We start from the raw sequence: 14,864 nt of genomic DNA, 5'->3' as shown, positions 1-14,864 counted from the left end.
AAAGGGAAAATCGGAACCCCAAAACCCTAGCGCGCCGCCGCCCCCCCCCCCCCTCCCTCCTCGGCGATGGAAGAAGCGTGGCCGGCCCTCGGCCCGGCGGCCGGCGACGCGGCCTTCCCGCCCCCGCCACCGCCCGGCGCAGCGCTCGGGGGCCCCGTGGCGTGGGGCGCGGCCGCGACGGCGCGGCGGGAGGCGGTGGCCAAGGAGTCGCCCGCGCAGGCGGTGAGCCGGATCGTGTCCAGCTGCGCCAACTCGAGCGGCCTGGCCGTGGCCGTCGTCGACGCCAACGCCGTCATCTCGGGCGGCGCCGCGCTGGCCTCCGCCGCGGGGCGGCTCGTCACCGTGCCCGAGGTGCTCGAGGAGGTCCGCGACGCCGCCGCGCGCCGGAGGCTCGCGCTCCTCCCCACCCCCGTCGAGACCGTCGAGCCCGCGCCCGAGTTCGTCAAGAAAGGTCCACTGTCTAGCCCGCACAGAGCTTCATTCATACTGACACTTTCATTTGCTGATAGAGCTAAAACTGCAGTTTCATGGACTAAAAAGTTCATTTTTCGTCATCGAATTATTTACCAGGTTATTATAGGTAGTTTATGTTGCACGATGTACAGGATGATGGTTTGCGTGACTGGGTTGGTTTTGATCTTTTTATCTTACTTGTCATTAGCAGAAATTGGGCATCAAGTAGTGTTTATTCAGTGTTTTGTTGTTTGGAGTGACCTTGAGTATGCAACAGGGTGCTGTTTAAAAGGATGGTGGATATCATGCTGTCCATAGATTATTTGGGAGTCGACATTACTTGCTGTTTGGCTAGAATTTGGTAGTTGTTATAGTTTGTTTTCCCACTGCAACATGTTGACATTTGGTAGCATGTAGCCTGGAAGTTACTTCTGTTCGATAGAAGTAGCATTTTACTGTCAAATTATCTTGGGTTGTCCATAGTCTTGAAGTTACTTCTGTAGAATAGAATTACCATGCCTCTGTAAAAATTTCTCTTGCCTAAGAACCACATATTCATAGGCGAGACTAACTTTGTATATCATCATTGCTTGCAGTTGTCAAGTTTGCCAGGGAAACAGGAGATCTCCAGACACTTTCAGATGTTGATATGAAGATTATCGCTCTAGCATACATGTTGGAGGCTGAGGTCCATGGGACCAGCCATTTGCGGGAGCAGCCACCTCCACTTCACGTGGTCAGCGTCCGGACCTTGCAAGAGGCACCACTGCCAGGCTGGGGCTCTAATGTGCCTAACCTAGCAGAGTGGGAAGCATTGGATAAGATGTCTGAGGCAGGCGGGAATCTTAATTCTCGGATACTCCCACTGAAGGATCTTGAGAACCAAGAAATCCCTACAAGCGAGACCAACAGTATTTCTGAGACACAAGGTGGTGAAGAGTTTCAGCCTTCAAAGAAAGATGCATGTATTCCTTGGGAAGATGATGAGAACAATGAAGGTTGGTTGCCTGCTGTTGGCCGCACCACGCACAGAAAATATTTGCGGAGGAAAGCGAGGCGCGATGCCCTCAAGGCATCTGAACAAGGTTTTGAGACAAGTTCTGTTGCTCCATCAGTCGATGAAGATAACTTGTCTGAAAATGGTTTGGATTCAGTGGATAGCCCTTCTGTTGTTCCAGAGAAAACAAGGTCAAATACTGACAGCTTGGAATTTCCGGAAGAGAATGAACCCAAAATTGTTGGAGATCAACTAGCTAATGGGGAGAATGGGGTAGGCAATACTGGTACTGTTGAGGGCAGAAATGATACTGATGCATGCACTGAACAATTGGATAATTTGGATATAAAAAGTGAGACAGAGGAAGGTGTGAGTGCATCTTTTGTCGATGATGAGAGCAGTGAGCAGAGTTGGGCCCTGAGGTCCTTATCTGAATCTACTGTAGCGTGTGTTACTAGTGACTATGCCATGCAAAACGTTATCCTCCAGATTGGTCTCCGTCTCTTGGCACCAGGTGGCATGCAAATACGGCAGTTGCACAGGTATATGAATTTTACATTTTCGCATCTCTTTTACCACTCTACAGCCATTTAGATTCTATACTATGTATAGAAGCTTGCACACTGTTATCTGTCTCTCATGTGTTGGTGCTGATTGGCCAGGTGGGTTCTGAGGTGTCATGCTTGCTACAAGGTGACACAAGAGATTGGAAAAATATTCTGTCCAAAGTGTGGCAATGGTGGCACCTTGCGAAAGGTTTCAGTAACAGTTGGTGAAAATGGGATCACTATGGCTTCACGGCGCCCGCGTGTTACTCTCCGAGGCACAAAAGTGAGTCTGGTTAACTACACACTTAATGCTCTCTTTTTTCTATTCCCTAGACCTTTTGTTCTGTCACTTCTGTGATTAAGTGTGTGAGCTCTGGTTAATTGTTCCCTCTTCCCTGTATGTTCCACTGTTCTCCAAGAAATTAAAATAATTACACATGTGATAAGTTTATCATAGAACATCTGCATATTTCTTTCCATGACGTTCAGTGAAGAATTGTGCTCTTTAGAATCAATGCTGATGAATACCCAGAACTCTGCCAGGAGCTTTTCAACAGTTCCATATGCACGCCTTGATATTTGTTAGAGACATCTGATCTCTCTTTGGTGAAGCAGACTGTAAATATCTTGCAGTGATGATTTTCCATGTGTGCCTTCATGTTCATTTCATGTCTTTTTCTGGATACTTTGGTTAAAACTTTTCCCTGCGCCTAACCTTTGCTTTGGTTGATTCATGTAGTGACATTGATGATGTTGTTTTTAATTGCCTGTTTACTTTGCAGTTTTCCCTTCCAATGCCCCAAGGTGGAAGAGATGCCGTCATTAAGAATCCCATTTTACGTGAAGACCAACTTCCCCAGAAGGTTCTGCATCCTAAATCGAAGAAGTCAAGCAAGCTGGTCAGTACCCCTGCTAGTTTTTACACCATCGTGTTGACAAGGACACATAATTTTGAGATGTTAATTCCATAAACACCCATAAGTTAGTTTTATATACTATCATGGCGTCTCTGTTCCCTCTTCTACTGGCACAGAGTATATCAGTTAGTTCTTAGAGGAACAACTCTCATAACCATTGCTGTTTGCTACAGGGGGATGATTTCTTGGGCGCTGAGGACATATTCACGCACAGCGGCGAGAAGAAGGTGGAGCTGAAACCTCCAGTAAGGAAGGCGCTCGCAATGTTCAGCGGGAAACGGAATCCGAACGACAACCACTTTTCTCGCAAGAAGAACTAAGTTCCTGTTTGCCCTTTTGTTCCTTTGTCATCCATGTCATTGTAGTAACACATTATATGTAACGAGAAAATCAGAGTGCTATCTATATACCTTTCTCCTTTGGCGAGAATATCTACTAGAGTTAAGCATGTAAGGTTACACAGTTTTGCAACATATGTGTAAGGTTTACTTTAGAATGAACATCTATGAGATGTTGGTGTTTTATTACTGCCTTTTCTGTATCAACTCCACTGAGTTCAAGTCCATATTATTTGAATGCAAGAACTCTTGGAGCAGCACTGAGCTGTGCATGATTTAATTCCTGTTTGTTGCAGGCCACAATTTGCCAAACGTATACTGATGGTGGAAAGGCACAGTTTGAAATTTCAAAAGAATTTAGGAGTAGGAAATTTCAGTTGACTTCTTTTTGCTAGCTGTATTTCTTAGAAAATTTCCAACTGACCTTGGCTTTTTAAAAGTTTTATCTTTGCTTTTAGGAAGCACTCGGGCATAATTCAATCTCATAATTAAGATGGCAAGACATTACAATCATACATTTTCTCCACTCACATGGATAGATAAAGTGTAGTTCAACATCATAACTTGTTAAAATTTACCCCCGGGACGAATATTTGCTAAAATTTACCAAATCTATTACAACTGAGCTCACATTTGCACTTTACACGATACAAATCGATACGGCTTTTTATTGCGGGGAAAACAACAACGAAAGAATTATGTCCAACCTAAGGGGGAATTCCCTCTAATTAACATGATCACATTTAAACTTTTCCTTACAGAAGAAGAATCAAATTAATCAAGCAGTATACCCACCTCTTTCCATTTTTCATACACAACATGAACACAAAGAACAAATTTTGTTTATCACACATGCACAGGGGTCACGGCATCATCAGAATTTTAGCTCTGAGCTTCAGAAGAGCAGATCGTCGTTCGTCGTGCTGAACCCCCCGTAGATGTCGCCCATGTTGAGCAGGTCGAAGTAGCCGCCTCCGGCGACCATGCCGCCAGCACTGGCATGAGCGCCCGCCACGGTGACCGCGCTCTGGTGGTGGTGGTGTTCCTGCTGTTGGTGGTGCTGGTGCGGGTGCTGCAGCGCGGCGTAGCTGCTGCCGCTCATCTGGTCCCCGACGAAGGCGCCGTGCGACGGCGTGACGTTGCCGGAGCTGGCCGTGGAGGCCGGCCAGTGTGCGGACATGGAGTAGCTCTCCGGCCCCGGCGCCGCCGCCGCCGCGGTCGGCATCCAGTCGGCGAAGACGTAGTTCCTGGCCTGCTGCTGGTGGTGCTGCTCGTGCTGATGGTCGACGAATGGCTCGGTGGCCGAGATGGCGCCGCTGCTGCTGATGTTGGCGTCGTGGTCGTGGGTCGACGTCGCCGTGCTGCCGCCGCCGCCGCCGCCGCTGGTCATGATGAGCTCGGTGGTGGCGCTCATGGACGTGAGCAGCTCCGGCGAGGCGTTCTTGCTGGCCGGGTTGGAGCTGGAGTTGGAGCCCAGCTGCATCACCCGCTTCTTGAGGTACGAGTTCCAGTAGTTCTTCACCTCGTTGTCCGTCCTCCCCGGCAGATGCATCGCGATCTGCGACCACCTGACCAAAGAACAGAGATCTCAGACCATCAGCGCCATGGAAAACCAAGTCTGAATTGTGTCATCTTTTCGCCGCGAAACATGCCGCTTTCGAAGGGGTTTTGATTTCAAAATTCAGTTGATTTTTGTTTGTGTAGTCGAAATTTTGGTTTTTGTTTTGTATTGTTCTCAAGTTTTCGAGATGTTTAGGTGAGGATTCCTTACTTGTTGCCCAACTTGGCTTGGAGGTTGATGACAACGTCCTCCTCTTCCTGAGAGAACATCCCGCGCTTCAACCCGGGCCGCAGGTAGTTGATCCAACGCAGCCGGCAGCTCTTGCCATTCCTCTGCAGACCTGCGAGTTACCAAACAAACACACAGAGCACAACAAATTCAGGCATAATTCAAGTAAAAAAGAAGTGTTTCAGAGATACTGGCAACTAGCTCAAATTGCCACATCACATTTTGTGCTAGAATTTTGAGTTCTTGACTGACATGGGGACTATGTTCAAGCTTGGATCATGTGAAGGTCAAACAGATTTCTAGGCAATTAGCTCTTTATAGGTGCATTGGTGCTAAATAGCAGAGTATATTGAAATTTTTTTTAAATATGTCAAGACTAGAGCTGGATCATGGATGTAAGGTTCCAAGTAGAACTCCAAGATAAATACAAACAAAACCATTGAAAACGATGCAGGTTGATCAAATTATTGCTAAAATGCTACTGGACTAGTAGACTATGATTCACAATCAGCCATAAGCTGTTTCTGCAAGCATTGGCATGGAGCAATTTCCATGCATGAAAGGGGAAAGAAGTAGCAACTAATCACTCCTACATTCAGAGACAGAGAGGGAGCTCACCAGCTTTTGCAGGAACAGCACTCCAGCAGCCGAGGCCGTGCTTGAGGATGTAGTCCCTCAGCCTCTGGTCCTCCTCAGGAGACCACAGCCCCTTCCTGTAGTTCATCTTGGGCTTGTCGCAGGACCGGCAGCCCATCGACCGCGGCCTCCTCCTCTCTCCCTCCTGTGATATACCCCCTAAACTCCTCTTCTGCCTCCAAAGAGAAGGTGAGCTGTTGCAGCAGCAGAGGTAGTGGCAGCACTAGGACTTCTTCCCCCAGGCTCCATGTGCACCCTGTGATTTAAAGGGCTGCTGCATTTCGCTGCCCGGCTTAGTTTAATCCTGTGGAATTGAGTTGGTAATGGCTGCACATGGTTCAGATCATGAGCTTGGAGGCTTGGTCAGAGGATGTCACCTCCTTCCTCAAAGATTCTCGAGGGTTATTCACTCGGTTTTGGCCTCGGGCTAATGATTGTGTGGATGGAAGGATGCTCGCTGGCACTCGGAACACATTTTGTTCTCGAGTCAGTAACTGGGATGTTTCTCTAATCGGCGATTATTTATATGATAGGTCACTTGGATCATCAACAGTTTGTTTATTTTCTTCTGAGTTTTACTGAACTTAAAATTCAGAGAGCATTCTGAGATAAACGCGAGCGCTGATAATCCGAGAATGTGCCGCCCTCTTCGGATGATCAAATTTGTGTAGTAAGAAAACACTGTTATCCAATAATCGGCGCGATGAAGGTCAGACTTTGTGCACCAATGATACGGGTGGAGCATTGACATGAGCTGTTCTTGCAATGAAACGGGCTCTTGGATTAATCATCAATGACAAGGCCTCTTCCAAATGTCAATCATTACGAAGGCCAGGAAGAGACAGAACAGTCAGGATCCAGAAGGATTTGCACTGCAAGTATCAAGAAGAGATGAAATGCATCCATAAACAAGGACCTTTCTGACACAGGTTAGCCATGATGAGGGACTTGGGTACCAACCATAATTTTTTCTTTCACATTCACCAAGTTCTGGAACAAACTGAGTTGGCACAATGGCACCACTGGTAATTAATATTCATAGAGGCGAATCGACCTGCCTATTTCGTGTGCTCGTTTACGAAGAGTACAAGTGTTCACCAGCTGTCTGTCGGTGAATGGCACTCCATATGGCATATGGTTAGTAGGACTGAGATTATATGCTAAGCTGCAGAGTGGCTACCTGCTTCAGTTTGGCAGCTCACATCACCATGCATGTCTCGAGACTTTGTCCTTTGTGCACACCAGTTGTTTTCAGGAAATCTTAGTGTGGGTGTGACTCTAACCCCCTTTTTCTTTATCTCTGCTCAAGCTCCTCACCCATGAAAAACAAAGACTCTGTCTATAGTGACAGATGAACAGAAAGACAAGTTTTGGCTCATGCACAACAACCTAAAGTCTTCATTCAAGTTTGGAAGTTGTCAATGTCCTTCTGCCTCTTGACATCATTCCCTGCATGAATCCACAAAGGTTTCTGTTCTGCAGAACATACAACCATTTGGTTTGCGCGATAACCGCTTTGCTTTGGGACTCGTGCAAAGTCTTCGGATTCAGAATTTTACAGTGTCTTGCTGATTCTCTGCATGAGCCCACAAGGTTTCTGTTTTGCAGAACATCCATCCATTTGGTTCTTCTCGACATGGGAACCAAAAAGAAAGAGCATGATCTAGCATGTACGCAGCATACTATTTGCCAAGACACACATATCAGCAAAGTTTCTGATCTGTAAATTTCCTTGACTAGAGGGGTGATTATTGACTAATCATACGCCATGAGGTCCTATCTTTCTCTTCGCCGCATTTTAATACGCGGCAATGACCTACAAAACGGGGCGGCTCCATGTGAGCTCAAGGTCACCCTAATCTCATCAGCACCAAACAAGGGGATTTGCTGATGCTGGTGAGAACAAAAAGAAGAAAGAAAGAATCAAAGCCTAGAGATTTCTCCCTCTTTGAAATTAGCCGACACCTATAAAACTAGAAGAAAACCTAATTGACTTGGGCACAGTTGCATGTGGACAAACACCTAATCTCCATACAAACTCAGCATCTTGCACAATACATTATGCACCACCGGTTAAACTAATGCGCATTTCTTCTCAAAGGGAAGGATGGGAGGAATCTTCTGTCCCCAGTGAGAACTGAGAACAGCTCCCTGACTTGCAAGAGGAGGACTTTCCTGCCCTTATCACATCTTCTAGATTAATAGGATGGTTTTTTAAAATATTTAAATTTGAAAATGTTTTCGGCGAATGATTAAAGAATGGGGATGTGCAAAATATGCTGCTGATTAAATAAGTGAGCCAAGAACATGCAGCAGGAAAGGGGAGGGGGCTTCTGATTTGTTGATGTACTGGCAATGATGGGATGCAAGTCAATGCTTTGGTCCAGAGATTAATCCACAGATCAGACAGGCAAGATGGCCTAATTGTATACACAAGCACAGCTCACCCATCATGCATAGGTTATTTAATTAGTTAAATCCACTGCAAGTTGTGTCAGTATATCTTTGCAGGATTAAGTAGAAGAAGAGGGGAGCTGGAAAAAAAATGGGCCAGCCTGCTAAGCATGCACATTAAAGAAATTCAAGGAGTTCCTGAGGATTTAGAGATGATGTTGATTTCCTTGGTTATTACTACTGCTAACAAGTACACTTTGTCTCTGCGACAGATAGAAAATTAAGGTTGTGCCATGTTTAAGCATGTATGTGACACTGTACACACACTGGCAAAGAATAAGATTATCCTATGGATGGAAGTACATTATCATGAGTTCATGACAGTTAATGCCATGTAATGAGATTAGTGGCTTAAGTGGAGGAGAAGAGGGGATCCATGAGCACACTGCTACCACTTAACCCGACCTAGATCATATAAATCGAGTTTACTTAAAAGCTTTATGAGTCTAAATGAGAGATAAGCTATTTGTTTAGATTATAATGGTTTTTGCGTCATCCTTGACGTATCTCTTTAAGGTCCATGCTTAGCAATGAATAATGGTCACTACATCACAGCACATACATAAATGGGCTAACAAACGAAGCCCACTAAGATCTAATCATGATTATTAATGGTTGACAAAGTGGATCAGTAATAAGCAAGTTGATTAGGCCCATGTAAACAAAACCCGTTTTTTTTTGTTTAGGGGGAGGGGGGACAGGAGCAAAGGACAACATTTCAAACAGTCTCGTCAAGCTTGGTTCAAACAAAAAACAGATAAACAAATTGACAACCTTCATTCCAAATACCCGACAACATTTCAAACAACACAAGACATCAACCTTGTAGCAATATCAGGCATATATACAGATCATTGTTAAACATCAAGATTAAACGTACACGATTAGGTTATTTGAACTTGATGCTTGTATTTATTAGTGTAACTCTCTTCTTTAACTCTCCTTTAATATCTTCATGTATCTCTCTTTCTCTCAACGTACTATGCACAATTGTAACAATCAAATGTATGCATTTATGGGATAAGCCCCATCCTATGAATATATAACATGTGGGCTCTCCACCAGGAGAGTTGAGACGCTTTACCCATCTTGACATGGTATACAAAGCCTCCTTCTTCCATCACATCTAGCAGACCCCTCACCACTGCAACCTTCATCTTTCACCTTGAGCTGCCATGTCCTCCTCCACCCAAGTCTCTTCCCTTGGCCTCAATTACACCACATCCGAGCCTCTCAGCCGAACCAACTATGTCCTCTAGAAAGCCCAAGCTCGCTCTCAAATCATGGGGGCTGAGCTATATGGGTACATCGATCAATCTACACCCGAACCTACCAAGACCATCGTGACCAAGAACTCCGATGGGAAAGAAGAGATTGTTTCCAACCCCACCTACAACTCGTGGCTCGTCCAGGACCAGCATATCATGGCCTATCTCCTTTGGAACCTCTCCAAGGAAGTTCTCGTTCAGGTTGCATCCCTAGAAAACTCCCACACGATCTAGTCAGCACTTGCTAACATTTTTGCCGCCCAATCCCGCTCCCGCACCAACAATTGCCGCATCGCCCTCTCAAATGCCAAAAGGCTCACAGAGTGTGCAAGTACTTACTTCGGTCATATGTGAGCCCTCTCTTGTGAGCTCATTGCAGCTGGCAAACCCATCAAGGACGAGGAGCTTCTCTCCTTCATCATCGGGGGACTTGATATGGATTATCAGCCCCTCATCTCGGCGCTGGATGTCTGTGTGGAGCCCCTGACCATGGATGATCTCTTCGGCATGGTCTCGAATTTTGACCAACGAGTCGAGATGTTAAGGAACGGGGGCAGGTGGCTTCGAATCCTATGCCAATCTCGCTGCTCGAGGCCATAGCGGGTATCCCAAGGGCTACTGCAATGGTGGTGGTCGCGACAGCGACTATGGTGGTAACAACAACGGTAACAACTACAACACCGGCAGCAACAGCAATTACAACTCCGATGGCGGCGGCGTTGGTCCGTGGCGGCGGCCACTACCACAACAACAACTACTACTACTACTCCGGGAATAACCGACGCCCCTCCTACAACAAAAATAGGGGTCGTCCATTTCAAGGTTATGATGAGTATGGAAATAAATGTCAAATTTGCAAAAAATATAACCACATTGCAAAGGATTGTGATTGGTGCTATGCCGAGAACAATTCCCAACGCAGGAAAGTTGCAGCAGATGCAGATACATCTTATGGAGTTGATGCCAATTGGTACGCTGACTCTGGAGCCACAAATCACATCACTAATGAGCTTGAAAAGGTGACCATGCACGAGAAATACCGTGGCCATGATCAAGTCCACAACACAAACGGTGAAGGTATTAAGATAGACCATGTTGGTCATGCAATTGTCAATACCCCTCATTGCAATATTCATCTTAGAAATATCTTACATGTCCCACAAACTGACAAAAATCTTGTTTCTGTTCATCGTATTGCCATAGATAACAAAGTTTTTCTTGAGTTTCACCCCTACTTCTTTTTGATTCGTGATCAGGCCACAAGGAAAATTCTCTACCGTGGCAGATGTGTGCATGGGCTCTACCCTTTGATTCCTCAGTTTAGAAGCTTCAATAAACAAGTGTGTGGTGTCATCAAAATTTCATCGAAACGGTGGAATGCACGATTAGGACATCCTTCTTTTGTTATTGTTCAACAAGTGCTTAGAAATGATCAGCTCCCATGTGTTGGTGAGCGTAGTCTTGAAACTATTTGTGATTCTTGTCAGAAAGCGAAAGCTCATCAATTACAATATCTTGTTTCCACTAGGATTTCTACCAAACGATTGGAACTTGTTTTTCTTGATGTATGGGGTCCAGATCCTTCTTCCGTTGGTAGACATACTTACTATGTTAGTTTCATAGATGACTACAATAAATTCACTTGGATCTATCTTCTTAAAAAACGTTATGACGTTTTTCAAGTTTTTCATAATTTTCAAGCACTTGTTGAATGCCAATTTGACACTAAATTCCTTGCTGTCCAATCTGATTGGGGTGGTGAATACGAGAAGTTAAATTCGTTTTTCCAAAAGTTGGATGTTTTGCATCATGTTTCATGCCCTCACGCCCACAAACAAAATGGGTCCGCCGAGTGCAAACATAGCCATATAATTGAGGTAGGACTTGCTTTCCTAGAAGATACCTCCATGCCTCTCAAATTTTGGGATGAGGCATTTCTTAGTGCAGTTCATCTCATCAATATGCTACTAGTCATGTCATCAACAATGAAACACCCATGCAATGACTCCTTCACACTCGACCAAACCATAACTCTCTTCGTGTCTTTGGATGCACTTGTTGGCCTAACCTTCGCCCCTACAATACTCCCAAATTCATGTTTCGCTCAAAACAATGTGTTTTGGGTTATAGTGCACAACACAAAGGTTGCTTATACGGTTGTACCGCCGGAATAACAGTGGATGTTTTTCTTTTCTTTTCTTCTGGCTGTATACCTGACTTCTGTATTTTGGTGAGATGACTTTTAATAATTTTAAGATAAGGAAAGAAAAGCACAGGTTGTTTAATCCTCATCGAGTACTTGTTGTAAGAGTAGGAGGTTTTCACCCTCTCCTGTTCAAACCTGGCATGAATGCATACCATGGACATGTCCACCTGTTTGCAAAAGTTAGGTCATTTATCCATAGTACTAAAAAAAACATCAGTTGAGAGGAGCGTGCGAGACTAGGCCACACAGATATGTAGTTTTTCTTAATTTATTTTTTCTAGTATTTGCAATTTCTGTCATTATCAATCAACATGAACATTTCTTGTGTCCTAATCATTTATTGAAATTTTTAAACAATTTTACAATTTCAAATTGTGTAGGTAAATTTTATGAACTTGAACACTTTTTTCAAAATTATTTACAAATTCCAATAATTTATAAAAAAATTTGAACACAAATTGCAAACCATGTACTTTTAAAAATTTATCATTTTTTAAATGCAAACATTTCTTAAACTTGAGAATAATTTTTCTGAAAACACGAACATTTTTTGAAATTCTAGAATTTGTTTTTAAGCTATAAAAAATAGTTGAAGACAAGAACAATTTTTGGTATTCAAAATAATATTTCAAATGTTTGAACAGGTTTCAACGAAATAGTAAAGTTCAAAAATGTGAAAAATAAATTAATGAATTGAAAAGAGTGCGTCAATTTTTTGTAAATGTTCATGGATTTTAAAAAACCAAATATTTTAAAGAGAAGTTCACTAAAAAAAATTTGCAAAAAAGCTTGAGAAATTGAAAAGGATTTAGAAAATTTGAGAATTATTTCACGAATTAGATATTTTAAATTTTTAAAAAAGTTCATGCATTCAATAAAAGAATTAAAAGGAAAACAAAAGATTCCCAGAATAAGACAAATCGAAACCCGGTTTAAAAAAAAAGAACAAACCTTGGGTTGGAGTTCGAATCTCCCGTGGCGCACATGTTTTGAAGACTAAAAAGAAAGAGAAAAAAAAGTTGTGGATGCCAAATAGGGTTTTCTATATCACATATGCCGGAACGTGTACAAGCGGTACGTCAAGCCGGACGCTACATCCTTTTTTCTTCTCTAATTGTTTGAAGTGTTTTTTTTATGCGAGCCCCAAACAAGCGGGAGGGCACAACCTCGTTTGTTTTCACGCTGTTGTTTTCATTTTTTACTTTCATTTATGCATCCAAATATTCTAAATAAATATATTAGAAGAACATTTTAGAATAAACATTTTAAAAAATTGTTAACCAAGCATTAGAAATATGTGAAATGTGTAAAAAATGTTTCTCATGTATACAAAAAATGTATAATGTGTATGAAAAAAGTTGGACATGTTCTTATAAAGTTTAATCCAAGCAATTAAAAAAATTAAGCAAGTATTTCAAAAATGTTGATCAAATATTTGAAAAATGTTAAGTGTGTGTAGAAATTATGTTGACCACGTATTAAAAAAAATATTAAACTTGTATTTTAAAACATTAATCCAAGCATTTGAGGAAAAATCTGAAACAAGTATTTCAATAATGTTAATCAAGCATTTGAAAAATATTAAACGTGTATAGAAAAAATGTTGAACATGTATTGATAAAATGTTAAAATTGTATTCCAAAAATGTTTATCAAGCATATGAAATATGTTAAATGTGTATTGAAATAATGGTGATGATATATTAAAATAAATTAATCTTGTATTTAGAAATGTTAATCAAGCATTTGAAAATATGAAATGTGTACAGAAAAATATTGACTATGTATTAAAAAAATGTTAATCTTGTATTTAAAAATGATGAAATATGTATTGGAAAAATGCAGATATATACAAAAATTATGTATGAAAAAACAGTGAAACCTGAGAAAAACACAAAAATCGATAAAAAATAAAAATTGAGAAAGAACCAAACAAAACTGAAGAAGTAAAGAAAAAAGACCGATGGAATTTAGAAACAAACAAAGAAAACGAAGGAAAAATAAGTGAAATAAAAAAACCGAGTAAAAACAGAGAAATCCGGTGAAAATGCATTGAAAAAACCCGGAAAATCAGTGGAATAACCGGCACTTTTCCCTTTAATTGGCCGTGCCCTACTGTTTTATCACAACTTCTACAGTGAGCTAGTGGTTTGTGGCATGACCCTTCATCCTGGAGACCCGTGTTCATTTATTTAGAGGGTTGTACCAATGCGGAAGATCAGCAAACGGACATGGTGTGTGGCCAGACCTCTTTCCTTCTCCAAACTTCACATGACAATTGTTGTAGCCATTTATTTCTTCCCCTAGTGACCTTTATTCTCCGATAGAAGGTGATGTAATTGTTGAAGAACTATTGACACTGTGGTACCCATCCACAATTAAAGCAGCCCAAAGCTGAATGCTGCAACAAACAAGGACGAATCGTGGATTGCAAAGTGGAACAACAATAAACATGGCTATAGTTTACACGTGCACCAATGTTCAAAGTTTTGAGCCTGTTGAACTAATGCCGCGTGATGGCAGTGCGCTTTGTGACGCCCTCGATTCAATCGTACACTAATCATACACGCAAATGTGTACGATCAAGATCAAGAACTCACGGGAAGATATCACAGCACAACTCTAGACACAAATTAAAATAATACAAGCTTTATATTACAAGTCAGGGCCTCGAGGGCTCGAATACATAAGCTCGAAAACACAAGAGTCAGCGGAAGCAACAATATCTGAGTACAGACATGAGTTAAACAAGATTGCCTTAAGAAGGCTAGCACAAAAGCAACAATGATCGAAAAGGCAAGGCCTCCTGCCTGGGAGCCTCCTTGTTGGGGAACGTAGCATAAATTCAAAATTTTCCTACGTGTCACCAAGATCTATCTATGGAGTCATCTAGCAACGAGGGAGGAGTGGATCTACATACCCTTGTAGATCGCGCGCGGAAGCGTTCAAGAGAACGGGGTTGATGGAGTCGTACTCGTCGTGATCCAAATCACCGATGATCCTAGCGCCGAACGGACGGCACCTCCGCGTTCAACACACGTACGGAACGGAGACGTCTCCCATGCCTTGATCCAGCAAGGAGGAGGGAGAGGTTGATGGAGATCCAGCAGCACGACGGCGTGGTGGAAGTAGCGGGATTCCAACAGGGCTTCGCTAAGCGCTGCGGGAGGAGGAAGATGTGTCACGGGAGGGAGAGGGAGGCGCCAGGCCTTAGATTGGTTTGCTCCTCCTTTTTCCCCACTATATATAGGGCCAAGGG

The 14,864-nt window shown here is 42.9% G+C and overlaps 2 protein-coding genes across 2 annotated transcripts; one reads left to right on the top strand and one right to left on the bottom strand.

Moving 5' to 3' along the window:
• The first annotated feature begins 40 nt into the window (after nt 1-40).
• On the top strand, nt 41-3,442 carry LOC125513505 (RNA-binding NOB1-like protein). Its single transcript, XM_048678634.1, has 5 exons — nt 41-451; nt 1,050-1,992; nt 2,113-2,281; nt 2,781-2,897; nt 3,089-3,442. The coding sequence occupies exons 1-5, from the start codon at nt 67-69 to the stop codon at nt 3,233-3,235; spliced, it is 1,761 nt and encodes a 586-aa protein (XP_048534591.1). The 5' UTR covers nt 41-66; the 3' UTR covers nt 3,236-3,442.
• Nucleotides 3,443-3,845: 403 nt separating this feature from the next.
• On the bottom strand, nt 3,846-6,073 carry LOC125513507 (transcription factor MYB8-like). The gene is made up of 3 exons (XM_048678636.1): nt 5,661-6,073; nt 5,025-5,154; nt 3,846-4,821 (listed from the first exon to the last, which is right to left on the bottom strand). Exons 1-3 carry the CDS (start codon nt 5,794-5,796, stop codon nt 4,149-4,151), a joined length of 939 nt encoding a protein of 312 aa, XP_048534593.1. The 5' UTR covers nt 5,797-6,073; the 3' UTR covers nt 3,846-4,148.
• Nucleotides 6,074-14,864: the final 8,791 nt, after the last annotated feature.

The sequence above is a fragment of the Triticum urartu genome, chromosome 6, assembly GCF_003073215.2.
Source record: "Triticum urartu cultivar G1812 chromosome 6, Tu2.1, whole genome shotgun sequence".
In the NCBI taxonomy this organism is placed as follows: domain Eukaryota; kingdom Viridiplantae; phylum Streptophyta; class Magnoliopsida; order Poales; family Poaceae; genus Triticum; species Triticum urartu.
The sequence above is the reverse complement of the archived record's forward strand: the minus strand, read 5'-3'. Positions and strand labels throughout refer to the sequence as shown.